Raw genomic sequence first — 16,370 nt, forward strand, 5'->3', positions numbered from 1 at the left:
CTGAAATTACTCATTTCAGGGAGGTGAAGATGAAGGTCAAGGTCAATCTGAAAATATGTATTATTCTCTTTAGAGTTTGTTCTTCTTCTAAAAAGCTTTAAAATGATAGTTGAATGTTCCTCCTAGCTTAATTTGGAGCCAAGTTATTGCATTTTTAATAACGTGACAGCCCATTTTTGATGAATTAGGTAAAACTTTGGTGATCTATATCTCAAAAACTGCTTGACTGATGGGTCTACATTTTTAGCTTAAAAGGTATTTCCTGGGCCCTTACTAGTGTATTAAGTTTCATTGAAATCTGAGAGGGTCAGTGTTTTGGGTGATAAGAGTTGACAGAGTTGACATGGAATGACCCTAATACTGTTTACTGACATTAATATAATAACATCATTAAAAGGTCAGATCCTTCCAATATGTTAGACATCAAATAGCCTTGGTTTAAATTGTGCTTAGGTTTAAACAATACCCTGTACTTCTTTTCTTGCATGCATTCAGTATGTTTGACTTGAAAATACTGAATAGTTATTCATAAATTTATGATGTATTATGCAAAATTACTTATATTTTTCACTTTCAGCATTCTTTTTCTTTTTCAGATTGATGAAAATTCGAAAGTACGAGTCCTGAGGAATGTTCCAGTGTTCTAGATCAGTGAGACTTGCTGCTAGGAAACAATGGTTGTTGAGATACTCGAGACTGCTTGAAAGCACCTTTTGAATGAACCGAACCATGTTTCTGTATGAATGAACATACAACTGTAGGACTTGAAATTCAAAGCACAATACACGTGAACCCGTTGTGAAAGGTTAAATCATTACAAATGAACCATACAATGTAAGACATATTAAACTAAATTGCTTCTGTGAAACACCAGTTAAAATGTGAACCATTACTAGAGGCCATCTGACTACCATTGCCCCATGGAAATGCACCGCAGTCGGACTGTTCTTACAAGAACCTTGCTATAACAGTTGTTGGTCACAAGATTATGGACACTATATATAAACACTCGAACAACAGGAGGGTGTCAGCAGTTTGGATTGATAGTAGGTAATCAGTTAGAAGTGTGACAATAAGTATATTGCAGACATCCATCAGCTGCAGCTTCAGCTGTTGGTGCAACAGATTGAACTGCTGTAAAATGTAAACAGCCATTCATTGGAAAGGGTCAAACAACATTGCTCTTATTAGAGAAGATACATTGTCTATAGTCAGATGACATTCTGTTGGTGCTAGAGTGACTGGAATTTGTGAAAATGTGATCCCACGAGAAAAACACTGTTTTTGTTACAAACCAGTGTTCCCGTAGTCCAAGGCCATGACATGATGTCTGCCACAAATGATTCCACATTAGATCCTAACAACTTGGTCCTTAAAACAGCTGCAAACAAGGATTCCAAATTGAATCATTCCAGTAATAACTTGACCCTAGAGACCGCTATGAACAGTGAGTCCACATTTCATCTCGGTAATAACGTGACACTTGGGACTCCCAATGAGACTGGAGGTCTCTTGCAAGCCTTGAATAAACCACAGTGTGTAGAATTTCAAAGGGTTTCTGTATTGAAAAGTGCTGATGTTCGTGATACTTCTCCAAGTTCAAGCAATGATCAATCAGTGACTTCTCAAGACTGTGTGTATACATCAGTGACGTTATTAACAGACCTGGATAGTGCCAGCCAGCCGAGATCAGCAGGTGTCAATCAGACCCAGGCAGACTATGGTTATGATTCCTGTGGTGCTATTTCTCCTGCATCACAAGCTGGTCTACAGGTTACTAATAGTGTCCTTACAGTACCATTAACATCCTCTGGCTGTCATGAGTTGATACAATCGGAGCAAATTATGCAAGATGTATTGCCACAGGGGTACCAGTCGGCAACGCCAAGTGATTTGCAATACATCCCCACTTCAACTCAGAGTTTGTCTGTCTCTAGTTTGCCACTTGTGCAAGCCAGTACTGGAACACTCGACTCTGGTGCTTATTGTGCAAATGTCACAGTGCCATCAGGTGCATCAGTTTGTCAGCAAGATGACGTACCATCAAGTGTATCTTTTAGTCAGCAAGACGTCGTACCATCAAATGTATCTTTTAGTCATCAAACTGTGGCACCATCAAGTGTATCTTTTTGTCATCAAACAGTGGTGCCATCAAATGTATCTTTTAGTCAGCAAGACATCGTACCATCAAGTGTATCTTTTAGTCGGCAAGACATACCATCAAGTGTATCTTTTTGTCATCAAAATGTGGTGCCATCAAGTGTATCTTTTAGTCAGCAAGACGTCGTACCATCAAGTGTATCATTTACTCCACAAGAAACTGTGTTTGAGGTGAATGTCCCTCAGAGAGTTGCAGTTGTACCACAGAACATGAAAGATCCACGTCTGCAGGTGCTTGAGACTGTCACTTCCATGTATTCCTTTCCAGCATTCTCAGAAAGAGCACAAGATGATCTCTCCTATCCGTACATGACTTGCGCTTCAGGAGATGTAGCACAGCCTGAAACGGTTCCTTCAGGAATGTTACCAAATGTCGTGGAACCAGCAGTCGGTGCTTCCTGTCCTTCATCCGATGTTGGCATGTCCACACATGACTATAACACGCAGGACTCGGTGTACTACAGTATGACCAATGCAGATATGGCTCAGAATTTCTCTGTTTCTGCATGTGAAAATGCTGTCATTAGTTGCCCAGAGCCGGGAATGGGTGATGGTATGCTGACCAACCCTTCAGTGTTCATGGGGAACACTGCTTTAGACAATTCATTTAATGAGCTCATTGTAAAGTCAAATAACCCAGAAATGGAATATTTTGATATCTGCAGTTTTATGAGTTCTCCTGATAACAGTCCAGTAAAGAAGACTGCCAACTGTAATACAGTGAGCACACACAGTAATACAAATCCACAGGACATCACAACAGATGCAGATCACTTGCTGTACAATCTGAAACGTGATCACCCTAAAGACCAAATGCCCAAAAGTATAGTCTCTCCCAGCGTACCCAAAGTGTTTATCTCCCCTAGTGTTAATCCAAATACGATTAAAATGATTGTAACAAAAAAGACAAAACCGAAATCGGGGAAACGTAATTGTCGCTATGTTAAACCTGTATGTGGATTCCTGAACAAGGCTAATGTGAAGATGATGGGCAAGCTGAAGCCATTTTGTGAGTGCATTGAAAAACCCGATCAGAGTCTTGTTCTCAAGGAACAGACTATATTCACCTATGGACGGCAAGTCTTATTGCCACAAATTCATAGGATTGCCTGTTGTGGATTTGAATTGATAGCAGTCCATCGAGGTTATATGATGTTTGTGTGCATAAAGCAGCTATTCAGTTTTGGCTTGGTGGACCGAATGTTTTACAAGAGCGTGCAGAAACATTTTCCTGAGCATGTTGATATCATGACCCCTGAGGAAGTACTGTTTGTTGAGCACCACACCAAAATGAGCAGCTGTCGTGGTCTTATTTCACTGGACCGCTTGGTAGTGGCTTTGAGTAACCTGCCAAGTTGCAGAAAGGAAGCATTAATGGATGATGATATGACATTTTACGAGATCTGTCCTGGTCACTGGTGTGAGAAGCGAAGAAAGCTGATTCGATGTGTTTCCGATTTGGAAAAAAGGGCTGCAGTGTTTCAGAAAACCACAAACAAGATACAGGAAAAAAAGTGCATGAAGATGAAAACACAAGCCGATTCTAAAATCCTTGTTGACAGGCCGGATGGAGCAGGCTACTGCCTTGCAGAAGTGAAGACCGTTCTGGTAGCTAACAAAGAATTGATGTCGTTCTCCTGGTTAGATGACACTTACATCAACTGTCTGCAGCTTTGCCAGTATTTGGCAGATTTCCCTTGGGTGGACTTTCTGGAATTGGCAAAAAGTCTCAATATTGACTTTCTAGATGCGCCTGAAGAAGTACAGACTCACTTGAAGAAGCAAGGTCACTGCAATGACATTGTGGCTGGCAAGTGGACGTCCGTCGCTAATCTCAGACTGATTTCATGCTTTGCAGTTGGTCAGATGAATCACACAGATTTTTTAATCAAGAATTCGGTTCTCACAAAAATAGCCAAGGGTGACTTCATAGAAATTTCAGAAAAACCTACAGACATTTTAAAGATGGCTGCATCCGAGATAAGAGATTCAGTCCAAACTGATGAGGGTAATCTGGCAGAATATGAAAAACCGAAAGTGAGGAAATCTAGCAAAAAATCTTTCAAGAATGTACTTGACGACTTGGATGCAACTCAGCTGTTTTCCCGAGCTAGAAAGGAGAGGAATACAAAAGCAAAAAAAGTACGGAAGAAAGTGTGCTCTTCACAGACCTCATTATCATCTACAGAGCAGGCTGGTTCAGGATCTTGTGAAAAACAAGACATGGCTATAAACTGTACTAGAGGTGGAAGCAATGGTTCATATATTTCTGTAAATAAAGGAGATTTTGTGAGAACCACAGACTGTAATGAAAATGTTGTTTTTGTGGAAAACAGTGAAGGAGTTTTCTTTGAATGCATCCCATTATACACAAAGATGGCAGAGCCTGGGAAGATGTTTTGTGAAAAATCTGATACAAGACTTGATTCTGTTTCCTCGGCTGATGTGAATACTAAGAACAGTCTTTCACAGCCACCTCTTACTCTAAATGACCATTTGAGATCTTTGTCCTCTGTGGATGAAAGCCGATATCCTGCACTGGTAGGTGAGTCAGCACATGTGAACAGCAGCAGCAGCGACCTTGCATCTGTTGACTTTGACTTTCTGGTGAGAACACCACAACCCTTCACTGAAAGCAGTGACAATGAAACCAAGTCTCCATCTAGGAGAATGGCCACTAGTTCCAGTGTACCAACCAGTGAGGACATTTTTAAGAGTCCTGATTCTGGGATATCACTGGACATACAGTCTGTGATGAACACGGCTTGTTTAGTACATGAGGATCAACATGTAGGAAAGTCCACCATGAATGTCCCTTGTGAAGAAAGACTGCCAGATTCTGTTGGTTTAGAATCTGTTGGTTTAGAATCTGTTGAACACAACTGCATCTTGCAGCAGTCACCTGATCTAGCATTAAAGCAGCAAACTCCACCGGCTAAAACTCACAGCTTCCAGTCTCTTTCTGACACAGAATATGAAAACTGGAGGAAAGGTAAGCAGGCAGACGGACAAACAGAACAGCAGAACATTCCACCGATGTATAAAACTTGCAACATGTCTTCCCTTTCTGACACAGAATGTGAAACTCGGAACAAAGACAAACTCTTCAATTCACGATTTACCCTGATTCAGAATGTGCCCTCTAGTGAGAATTCTAAAGATGTTTCTTTGTCAAGTATTCTAGGACATGCACCTCAGCAAAGTCATGTCAACCACAGAGTGATGTGCAGCAAAAACAGCAAAGATGTTTCAACAGATTTTGTTAAGATCATTTCGGATAGGAGTCCTTCAAAAGAAACATCACTTGAAGCAGTGGCATTACAGGAGACACATGTTGAGTTTAATCAAATGATGAGAGAGAGTGGTCATAGTGAAAAGGCTTTGGGTCATGTCGCAGAAAGTGATGGTTGTAAGATTTCAAAACCCAAGCCGATAGATCACACTGACAGAATCCCATCTGCTTTTAAGACAAAACAATGCGAAACATCTAGAGAGTCTGAATATGAGCATTTGCAATTTGATGGTACCAGCACGAGTGGTGAAATATCTACTATTCAAGCCATTCCATGTTTCAAGTAGGTATAATTGGTAACCTACATCTGTTAATACATAGCAACTCGTAAAGATATTTTTGGTCAGAGAAATGTGATGGAATCATTTTGATTCCATCCAGAATTAGTTTTACAATTTTTACGTGATATTGACTTTTATTCTAAATTTTAATTTTCTCTATCTGTGATATTTGTATTTTTGCACAGTCCTTTACACTGTGTTTTTATTTAAATCTTGAATTTTTATATTGATGTGGTTCATCAGTTAATGTTTTGCTTTTACCATAGTTTGACACCCATTAGCCGATGTATTTTTCATGCTGGGGTGTCGTTAAACATTCATTCATTCATTCTGTTAATACATATGTAAATTGATGTTATTTTAAAATATGTATGATGACAATTGCAATTTTAATTAAATTTGGTATGTGTAACATTTAAATCCAGATATACACTACAGTTATTAATAGTAAAACACATCTCCCTTATTATCAGTTGTAAAGGAATGGAGCCGACATGGTTTGTTTTTGTTTCCAAACACAAATTGTCACCCTAGCATAGTGGTACTCAGTTCACTCGTACTAATTTGTAATCAAAATTATATTGAATATACAGCATTTTATATCAAGTCAGATTACATACATGTATCTTGTCATTAAGTGTGGGTGGGATGTGGCCCAGTGGTAAAGCGCTCTCATAGTACATGTTTTGTTTGGGATCGACTCCCATCTGTTGGCCCATTAGGCTCTTTCTTGTTCCAGCCAATGCACCATGACTGGAATATCAAAGGTTGTGGTATGTGCCATCCTGTCTGTGGGATGGTGCATATAAATGATAATTTGTTACTAATGGAAAATGTAGCAGTTTTCCTCTAAGATTATATGTCAAAATTACCAAATGTTTGACATCCAAAAGCACTGTTATAGTGGCATTATTAAACAAAATAAACTTTTTACTTTTTCTTGTCAACAGGCATGGTGGTATTCAGTACTTTATTTAAAATGCATATAAATGTCCCTACATTGGTTTTGCTTAGCACTTCAGTTGGAGAAAGTTAAGACTTTGTGTTGTTTCAGACGTCAGGAACTGGTGACTGTGTTCAAACAACTGCTGCCTATGATCAACATTACAGACATGGTCCACAAAGACAACAGACTCAAGTTTCATCTCAGTCTTGGTCCGTCAATCAAACAGATGCTAACAAAGAGTGGTTAGACCTTTTTTCTCTTTTATAGATTTCAATATTGTATTGGATTTTCAGGTTGATCTGCCAGACCAGCATTAGACTGTAGCCTGCTGGTGCTGAGTGTCAGGACAGTATAGTATTGGTCTATCAAGCTGATATCAGGCTGTTAGGAAAGAGGGTGAGGCCAATATTGTATTGGTCTATCAAGCTGATATCAGGCTGTTAGGAAAGAGGGCAATATTGTATTGGTCTATCAGGCTGGTATCGGGCTGTTAGGAAAGAGGGCAATATTGTATTGGTCTATCAAGATGATACCAGGCTGTTAGGAAAAAGAGGGTGAGGCCAATATTGTATTGGCCTTTCAGGCTGATATCAGGCTGTTAGGAAAGAGGGTGAGGCCAATATTGTATTGGTCTATCAAGCTGATATCAGGCTGTTAGGAAAGAGGGTGAGGCCAATATTGTATTGGTCTATCAAGCTGATATCAGGCTGTTAGGAAAGAGGGTGAAACCAATATTGTATTGGTCTATCAAGATGATAACCAGGCTGTTAGGAAAAAGAGGGTGAGGCCAATATTGTATTGGTCTATCAAGCTGATATGAAAGAGGGTGAGGCCAATATTGTATTGGTCTATCAGGCTGATATCGGGCTGTTAGGAAAGAGGGTGAGGCCAATATTGTATTGGTCTATCAAGATGATACCAGGCTGTTAGGAAAAAGAAGGTGAGGCCTATATTGTATTGGCCTTTCAGGCTGATATTGGGCTGTTAGGAAAGAGGGTGAGGCCAATATTGTGTTGGCCTTTCAGGCTGATATTGGGCTGTTAGGAAAGAGGGTGAGGCCAATATTGTATTGGCCTTTCAGGCTGATAACGGGCTGTTAGGAAAGAGGGTGAGGCCAATATTGTATTGGTCTGTCAGGCTGATATCGGGCTGTTAGGAAAGAGGGTGAGGCCAATATTGTATTGGTCTGTCAGGCTGATATCGGGCTGTTAGGAAAAAGGGTCAGGTCAATATTGTATTGGTCTATTAGGCTGATATCGGGCTGTTGGAAAGAGGGTGAGGCCAATATTGTATTGGTCTATCCGGCTGATATCGGGCTGTTAGGAAAGAGGGTGAGGCCAATATTGTATTGGTCTATCAGGGTGATATTGGGCTGTTAGGAAAGAGGGTGAGGCCAATATTGTATTGGTCTATCAGGCTGATATCAGGCTGTTGGAAAGAGGGTGAGGCCAGTATAGTATTGGTCTGTCAGGCTGATATCGGGTTGTTAGGAAAAAGGGTCAGGTCAATATAGTATTGGGTCTAACAGGCTGATATCGGGCTGTTAGGAAAGAGGGTGAGGCCAATATTGTATTGGTCTATCAAGATGATACCAGGCTGTTAGGAAAAAGAAGGTGAGGCCTATATTGTATTGGCCTTTCAGGTTGATATTGGGCTGTTAGGAAAGAAGGTGAGGCCTATATTGTATTGGCCTTTCAGGCTGATATTGGGCTGTTAGGAAAGAGGGTGAGGCCAATATTGTATTGGACTTTCAGGCTGATATTGGGCTGTTAGGAAATCGGGCTGTTAGGAAAGAGGGTGAGGCCAATATTGTATTGGACTTTCAGGCTGATATTGGGCTGTTAGGAAAGAGGGTGAGGCCAATATTGTATTGGTCTATCAAGCTGATATCGGGCTGTTAGGAAAGAGGGTGATATCGGGCTGTTAGGAAAGAGGGTGAGGCCAATATTGTATTGGTCTATCAAGCTGATATCGGGCTGTTAGGAAAGAGGGTGAGGCCAATATTGTATTGGTCTATCAAGATGATATCAGGCTGTTAGGAAAGAGGGTGAGGCCAATATTGTATTGGCCTTTCAGGCTGATATCGGGCTGTTGGGAAAGAGGGTGAGGCCAATATTGTATTGGCCTTTCAGGCTGACATTGGGCTATTAGGAAAGAGGGTGAGGCCAATATTGTATTGGTCTATCAAGCTGATATCGGGCTGTTCGGAAAAAGAAGGTGAGGCCTATATTGTATTGGCCTTTCAGGCTGATATTGGGCTGTTAGGAAAGAGGGTGAGGCCAATATTGTATTGGCCTTTCAGGCTGATATCGGGCTGTTAGGAAAGAGGGTGAGGCCAATATTGTATTGGCCTTTCAGGCTGATATCAGGCTGTTAGGAAAGAGGGTGAGGCCAATATTGTATTGGCCTTTCAGGCTGACACTGGGCTATTAGGAAAGAGGGTGAGGCCAATATTGTATTGGTCTATCAGGCTGATATCGGGCTGTTAGGAAAGAGGGTGAGGCCAATATTGTATTGGTCTATCAAGATGATACCAGGCTGTTAGGAAAAAGAAGGTGAGGCCTATATTGTATTGGCCTTTCAGGCTGATATTGGGCTGTTAGGAAAGAGGGTGAGGCCAATATTGTGTTGGCCTTTCAGGCTGATATCGGGCTGTTAGGAAAGAGAGTGAGGCCAATATTGTATTGGTCTATCAAGATGATACCATGCTGTTAGGAAAAAGAAGGTGAGGCCTATATTGTATTGGCCTTTGAGGCTGATATTGGGCTGTTAGGAAAGAGGGTGAGGCCAATATTGTGTTGGCCTTTCAGGCTGATATCGGGCTGTTAGGAAAGAGAGTGAGGCCAATATTGTATTGGTCTATCAAGCTGATATCGGGCTGTTAGGAAAGAGGGTGAGGCCAATATTGTATTGGTCTATCAAGATGATACCAGGCTGTTAGGAAAAAGAAGGTGAGGCCTATATTGTATTGGCCTTTCAGGTTGATATTGGGCTGTTAGGAAAGAGGGTGAGGCCAATATTGTATTGGTCTATCAAGCTGATATCGGGCTGTTAGGAAAGAGGGTGAGGCCAATATTGTATTGGTCTATCAAGATGCTACCAGGCTGTTCGGAAAAAGAAGGTGAGGCCTATATTGTATTGACCTTTCAGGCTGATATTGGGCTGTTAGGAAAGAGGGTGAGGCCAATATTGTATTGGCCTTTCAGGCTGATATTGGGCTGTTAGGAAAGAGGGTGAGGCCAATATTGTATTGGTCTGTCAGGCTGATATCGGGCTGTTAGGAAAGAGGGTGAGGCCAATATTGTATTGGTCTGTCAGGCTGATATCGGTTTGTTAGGAAAAAGGGTCAGGTCAATATTGTATTGGTCTATCAGGCTGATATCGGGCTGTTGGAAAGAGGGTGAGGCCAATATTGTATTGGTCTTATCAGGCTGATATCAGGCTGTTAGGAAAGAGGGTGAGGCCAATATTGTATTGGTCTATCAAGATGCTACCAGGCTGTTCGGAAAAAGAAGGTGAGGCCTATATTGTATTGGCCTTTCAGGCTGATATTGGGCTGTTAGGAAAGAGGGTGAGGCCAATATTGTATTGGCCTTTCAGGCTGATATTGGGCTGTTAGGAAAGAGGGTGAGGCCAATATTGTATTGGTCTGTCAGGCTGATATTGGGCTGTTAGGAAAGAGGGTGAGGCCAATATTGTATTGGTCTGTCAGGCTGATATCGGGTTGTTAGGAAAAAGGGTCAGGTCAATATTGTATTGGTCTATCAGGCTGATATCGGGCTGTTGGAAAGAGGGTGAGGCCAATATTGTATTGGTCTATCAGGGTGATATCGGGCTGTTGGAAAGAGGGTGAGGCCAATATTGTATTGGTCTATCAGGGTGATATCGGGCTGTTAGGAAAGAGGGTGAGGCCAATATTGTATTGGTCTATCAGGGTGATATCGGGCTGTTAGGAAAGAGGGTGAGGCCAATATTGTATTGGTCTATCAGGCTGATATCAGGCTGTTAGGAAAGAGGGTGAGGCCAATATAGTATTGGGTCTATCAGGCTGATATTGAGATATTAGGATGTTGTGGCAAAGTATCAGGCAAATAATGCATTATGTTGTCAGACTGACATTGCATTGGTGTTGGGCTGGTTTGTATTCCATGTGATATTGGCTCAAAGTTTTATGGAGTATTTGTGATTTGTATGGTCTCAGAAAAATGAACATAATATCAGATCTGTTGAAAAAAACATGTAGCCTTAAAATATAAAACGTGATGTTCAAACATTTGATTTGTTTTCTCTTCAAGTTGTTAATGCAAGCAGTCTGTATTTTGAGCTTATGGCAATGTGTAAAGTAAATTGGCACTCATTTGGTGAGATGGATCACAGCATTGGTCTCCTTGGTACACTCATCTCATCCAGTACCAAAATATCAAAGGCTGTGGTATTGGCTGTCCTGTCCAAAAGGTTGGGATCTAGCTCAGTCAGACGAGTGATCACCTGAAGGATCGGATCTACTCGGTGGACCTATTCTATGATTGTTTTTTTTTCCCCTTCCTAACTAGTATCCCAAGCCATGGTATGTGCTGTCCAGTCTGTGGGAAAAGGCATCCAAAAGATCCCTTGTTTGCTCTGACGACTGTCAGAATTATCAAATGTTTGACATCATGTTGTTAATGACTAATTAATCGGTGTGCTCTGGTCGTATTGTTAAAGGGACATTCCTGAGTTTGCTGCAATTTTAAAAATGTTATCGACTACCCCGGTAACAGAAACTTTTTAACGATTGTAATTACATATCAAATATATTTTTCTGCATACAGTATTAGTGACTGTATATTAAATGTGTTTCTGGTCGTTCTAATATTTGTACTAGGTTAAATTTCATTTTATTTCCTAAAACTGTTTTTTTCGTATGTACAAAATTATTTGAAGACAAAATACAGTTTGAGTTTCTTACAAATATTAAGACGACCAGAAACACATTGAATATACAGACACTGATATTCTAAACAATAAAATATATTTAATATGTAAGTTCAGGGCTAGAAATGAAAAACAAATCTACATGCACCAGGTGCATGCTGACAAAAAAGTTACATGCACCATTAAAATTCTGCATGCACCAAAAATAAGGTAAATCCTGTTAATGAGGAAAATACTATTTTAATTACCTTGATTACAGTGAATTATTCGGCAATACCTATATTTATTTATTAACAGTACTGGAACGTTATACAACTGCGTTTATTACTGATTCTTGATTAAATTTGAAAATTTCACCCAACGTAAACGCCTTACAGAAATCTATAATAGGCCTATTACAAAAACGTACGAATATTTGTGTTTTGTATAGCAAGTTATCAACTTTTTTAACTCGATAAGATCTGTTGGTATAATATAAATTAGCCTACGGAATTCGACGAGAAGTTGCGATTGAAATAATCACTGGCTGACTTCGAGTCAACTACACGAGTAACGCACCTGCACGTTCGCAATCATCTGATCAAGTGCCTATATCTGAGGTCGAAAATGTTCACGGCAGTTACAGTACTTTGTATTGATCACAGATCTGGCGGAGTTCAATTTGTCAGTGACAACAACTGTGTTATGCGCGTGGATACCCCAAAGTCGGTCTCGACCACCTTCCCTAATACCGTTCACGGATATAACCGAGATATTGCCGGCAATTTTCGCAAATGTATTTCACGGAAATGACCGAACAACCATTGTTGTAAGTAGGATTATGGGATACAAAATGGATCCGCCCATAAGATAAAAGTTATCGTTTTCATGTGGCGAACAGATTACGAAATGCATATGCAAAATTCAACAACTTGAGTCTGAATCTGGTAGACAACAGGATACTAGTATACGCAATACACAGTACTTGAAAAATATTAGCATGCACCGCGTGCACCCAGTTTTAAAAGTTACATGCATATGCAAAAATCAGCATGTACTAATACTGCATTTCGAGCCCTGAAGTTTAATTGTAGAAATATTTTATTAATCGGAAACACCTTACAATGCAGGAAACTCAGGAATGTCCCTTTAAATAACTGACAAAACAAACTAACTATTTTTTCTGTACTGTCTGTAAGATTGCTTACTGCTGTTTTGTAGGAGTAACCTATGCTGTGGAAGCAGGTTTTCTCTTATTCTTCAGACTGAGTATCAAAAGTAGCCCATTAACAATTATTAACTTAAGTGTGTGTTGGACACCAAACAGACATTGTTCAAAATATGCTGATATATAATTTAAGAAATACTACCTGTCTTCCCTTTCATTAAAAAATGTGAATAGTTTTTATATTAAATTTGGATACATGTAAATAAATAATTGTTTACTTTTTAATGTAATGTTTTCTCTGAAGGTTATGTATGAGAATTTTATCAAATGTTTGACATCCACAAGCTGATTAATTCATCACTGTGTTTTGTAGTGTCATTAAGCAAAACTTAGTTTCTGTCTTGTTTTCTTTTCAGGTCAGGAAGTTTCAAATGTTCACCGGTTTCTGAAGATTGTTGGTAGACTGGTACTTCGAGCACAGCAGTATGTGGAGTCACAAGCAGATGTTGTTTCTGTGCTAGCCAGAACTAAAGCTTGTTCCAGGAACCCTTCTTCACCTCAACTCGGCCACCTGCAGTCCTCAGACTTGCCTGAATCACATTCCAGAGACATCAGTAAATCCAGCCGAAGAACTGTAAATATGGCTTCAAACAAGATGGCTGCTGCTGCAGCAGATTCTGTTAAAGTTGCTGCTTTCAGTACATCTCCAGCTGTGGGTGAACACAGGACACAGCAAGTCCACACAGTCAATAATACACCAGTAATGGAGTCTGAGCAGACATCGTCTAAATCTGATACGGCGAATGAAGCAAGGAAGACAGCTTCCATTAGTGCAGGAGGGAGTAAGCTGTTTTCAAAAGCAGGCACGTTTCCCTCCATGAGAGGTGGACAGCCATTCATAAGAGTCTCGGCATCTATAAGTGATCTTTGTCCTGCTCTTCTGAACTCTTCAGATAACGGAGGTAGAAAGTCGGTGATGAGTGAATCAACAGGAGTCTCACACTTTGGTACTTGCAAGGAGAGATCCTCTGGTGGTAAATCAGATGTTGCTACTAATAATGATGATCATCATCGTCAGAAGAAGACTCCTGCTGTTGTAACAGTTTTTGGTACTGAACAGCAGAAGGTCAGACCCAGCACACCGCGGCATTGTCTTTCAGAATCACCCACCATTCCGGAAATTGAGTACTTCTTCAGTAAAAAGAATAACTCTTCAGTAAGCAGTGTTTCTGTGGTTGTTAAAAAGGTGCAAAAGAAGCGGAGGACTATCAGAAAAATTCTTGATGACCCTGAAAAAGGTGCTACAGTGAAATCAGCATTAAAAACGGACAAAGTTGAGAAAGGTGCTAAACGGGCTGTTAAGTTTAAGCGACAAGGTAAAAATGCAACAAATTCTTTTGTGATGGTGCAAAACAGTGAAATTACGATGGGGCAGGCTGAGAATACTGTGGTGAAGCGCAAAAGAGGAAGACCTAGAAAGAATGCGAACCTAATACCCAATACAAAGCCTAGTAAGAATGTGAGCATGGTTCCCATTACAGAACCTATAAACAATGCCAGTGTGGTGCCCAGTATTTGTGTGGATGCTGCACAGGAAGATGCTAGCGTTTTGGATTGGACATCCACGGGTATTGGTCCAGTTTCAGACTTCGTAACATATCCAGACCCTCTTTCCAGTACTGGTCAACTTAATGACTTGCAGACTGTTAACTGTACTGGTGCTGCTCAAGTTTTCGTACCGCCGGTTGTCCTCCAGCAAAGTTGTCAATATGACAGCTCTCTAGTATACACCCAGATAGGGTATGAGGCCAGTGCATTGTTTGTTGCCTCGAAGGATTGTGGAGTAGATTCAATAAATCCTATTGGACATCAGCTGTCATCAACATCGAATCCTCGCAACACAAAGACAAAGCAAAAGGTGTCGCTGAAACGAAAACATTTTGAGGGGAAATGTGCTGGCAATGATGTAGGAAAGAGAAAAAAGTTTTGAGTTATTTGATGGAAATATGTTGTTGGTAAACATTGATAGTAGAGCTCGGACAACTTGATGGTGCATCTTGCTACATCCACTGTTCTAGTTATCTTGTGGTGCAAGGTGCAGCTCAGCAAGTCTTGAAATTCAGTTTCAAGAGTGGAAAACACTATTTGCTTGTCAATGTTTAAGGATCCACACCACCATTTGTCATGCCTGTCTTGTTGTAGAAGCTTATATAGTCCGGTATTAGGAAATAGTTCCACATTAAAAAAATACTAAAACATTCTGATAAATGCTTTTTGAAATCTTCCTTTGATACATAGGTTGACCTCTGTAGCATTTAAATAACCCATTGGTTTGAAGTAACTTGTTATATTTAGTACTAACTGATAACAACTGTACAAATGGTGTAGTGCCACTTGTATAACAACAACAGGAGTTAGTGCTCAGGCATGAGAGTTGCTAACATTACAATTTTGTGGTCGATCTATGTTGATTTTTTTACACAGTACTTGTCAGTTGAAAGCACTCTTTAAAATTAGTAGTCACATAATAGTGTTTTATTTTTTACATAATATATTCTGACATAGAAATTGTATTAAACTGCATGGAGTAATTAATGGTGGTGTGTAACCTTAAAACGGTAGCAAAAACATGCTAGAATTTGAGAAGCAGTGCTAGAAATTATAGTCTCAAAATACTCCTTATTAGTCTTGCAGTAAAACCTTTAACCAGCAATGCAGGAGACTTGAGACAAACACAGATAAAACCATACAATATACTAGTTATATATTATCGCTTTTGAAATTGAACAATTATGAATGTAACTGAAACACTGTTAATATCCAAAAACATCCTAAGAAGTTGATTATTAGAAAGTGTATTCAGTGGCAACCCCTGCAATTAAGAAAATGTCCATGGCAAAAAAACATGTCATTGAAAAAAATCCTGAATATAATCCAAGGCAAAAAACATGCCATGGAGAATTAATAACTCCACAGCATTGCTGATTGCCATGGAGAATTAATAACTCCACAGCATTGCTGATTGCCATGGAGAATTAATAACTGCACAGCATTGCTGATTGCCATAGGAGAATTAATAACTGCACAGCATTGCTGATTGCCATAGGCAAATGTAGGGGTGGCAGTTGAGCCTTTTTAGTGGCACTTGCTCAGGTTTGATGGATTGTAAGATTGATCTTTTACAATCCGTGGTGAACAAAACAGTTTTCCCATCCCTACCAATACTCCATGACTTTAATATACATAAAAGACCCCATGGTGTGTATGTCTTTTGTCTGTGTAAAGTACATATAAAAGATCTTTTGCCATTTTTATACACCCATTTACGATGGGTCGTATTATGGTATGGCGTTGTCCGTCTGTCTGTTAACTTTTCCTTGTCCGGACCATATCTTGCATACACATGCATACAGGACCATCAAACCTCACATGTAGGAACAACTTGGGATGGTGGTTTGTCACGTGCTATTACTAGGTCACTGTGACTTACTTTTCAGTCTACTGCACATAACAGTAAATCCTTGTCTGGACCATATCTTGCATACACATGCATACAAGACCATCAAACCTCAAATGTAAGAACAACTTGGGATGGCAGTGTGTCGCATACTATTACTAGGTACCTTTGAC

The 16,370-nt window shown here is 40.1% G+C and overlaps 1 protein-coding gene across 1 annotated transcript; it reads left to right on the forward strand.

Annotated features, from left to right (window-relative positions):
- The first annotated feature begins 657 nt into the window (after positions 1-657).
- Positions 658-16,142, forward strand: LOC121384201. Its single transcript, XM_041514476.1, has 3 exons — positions 658-5,735; positions 6,788-6,921; positions 13,157-16,142. Exons 1-3 carry the CDS (start codon positions 1,324-1,326, stop codon positions 14,728-14,730), a joined length of 6,120 nt encoding a protein of 2,039 aa, XP_041370410.1. The 5' UTR covers positions 658-1,323; the 3' UTR covers positions 14,731-16,142.
- Positions 16,143-16,370: the final 228 nt, after the last annotated feature.

Source organism: Gigantopelta aegis, chromosome 10, assembly GCF_016097555.1.
Source record: "Gigantopelta aegis isolate Gae_Host chromosome 10, Gae_host_genome, whole genome shotgun sequence".
In the NCBI taxonomy this organism is placed as follows: Eukaryota; Metazoa; Mollusca; class Gastropoda; order Neomphalida; family Peltospiridae; genus Gigantopelta; species Gigantopelta aegis.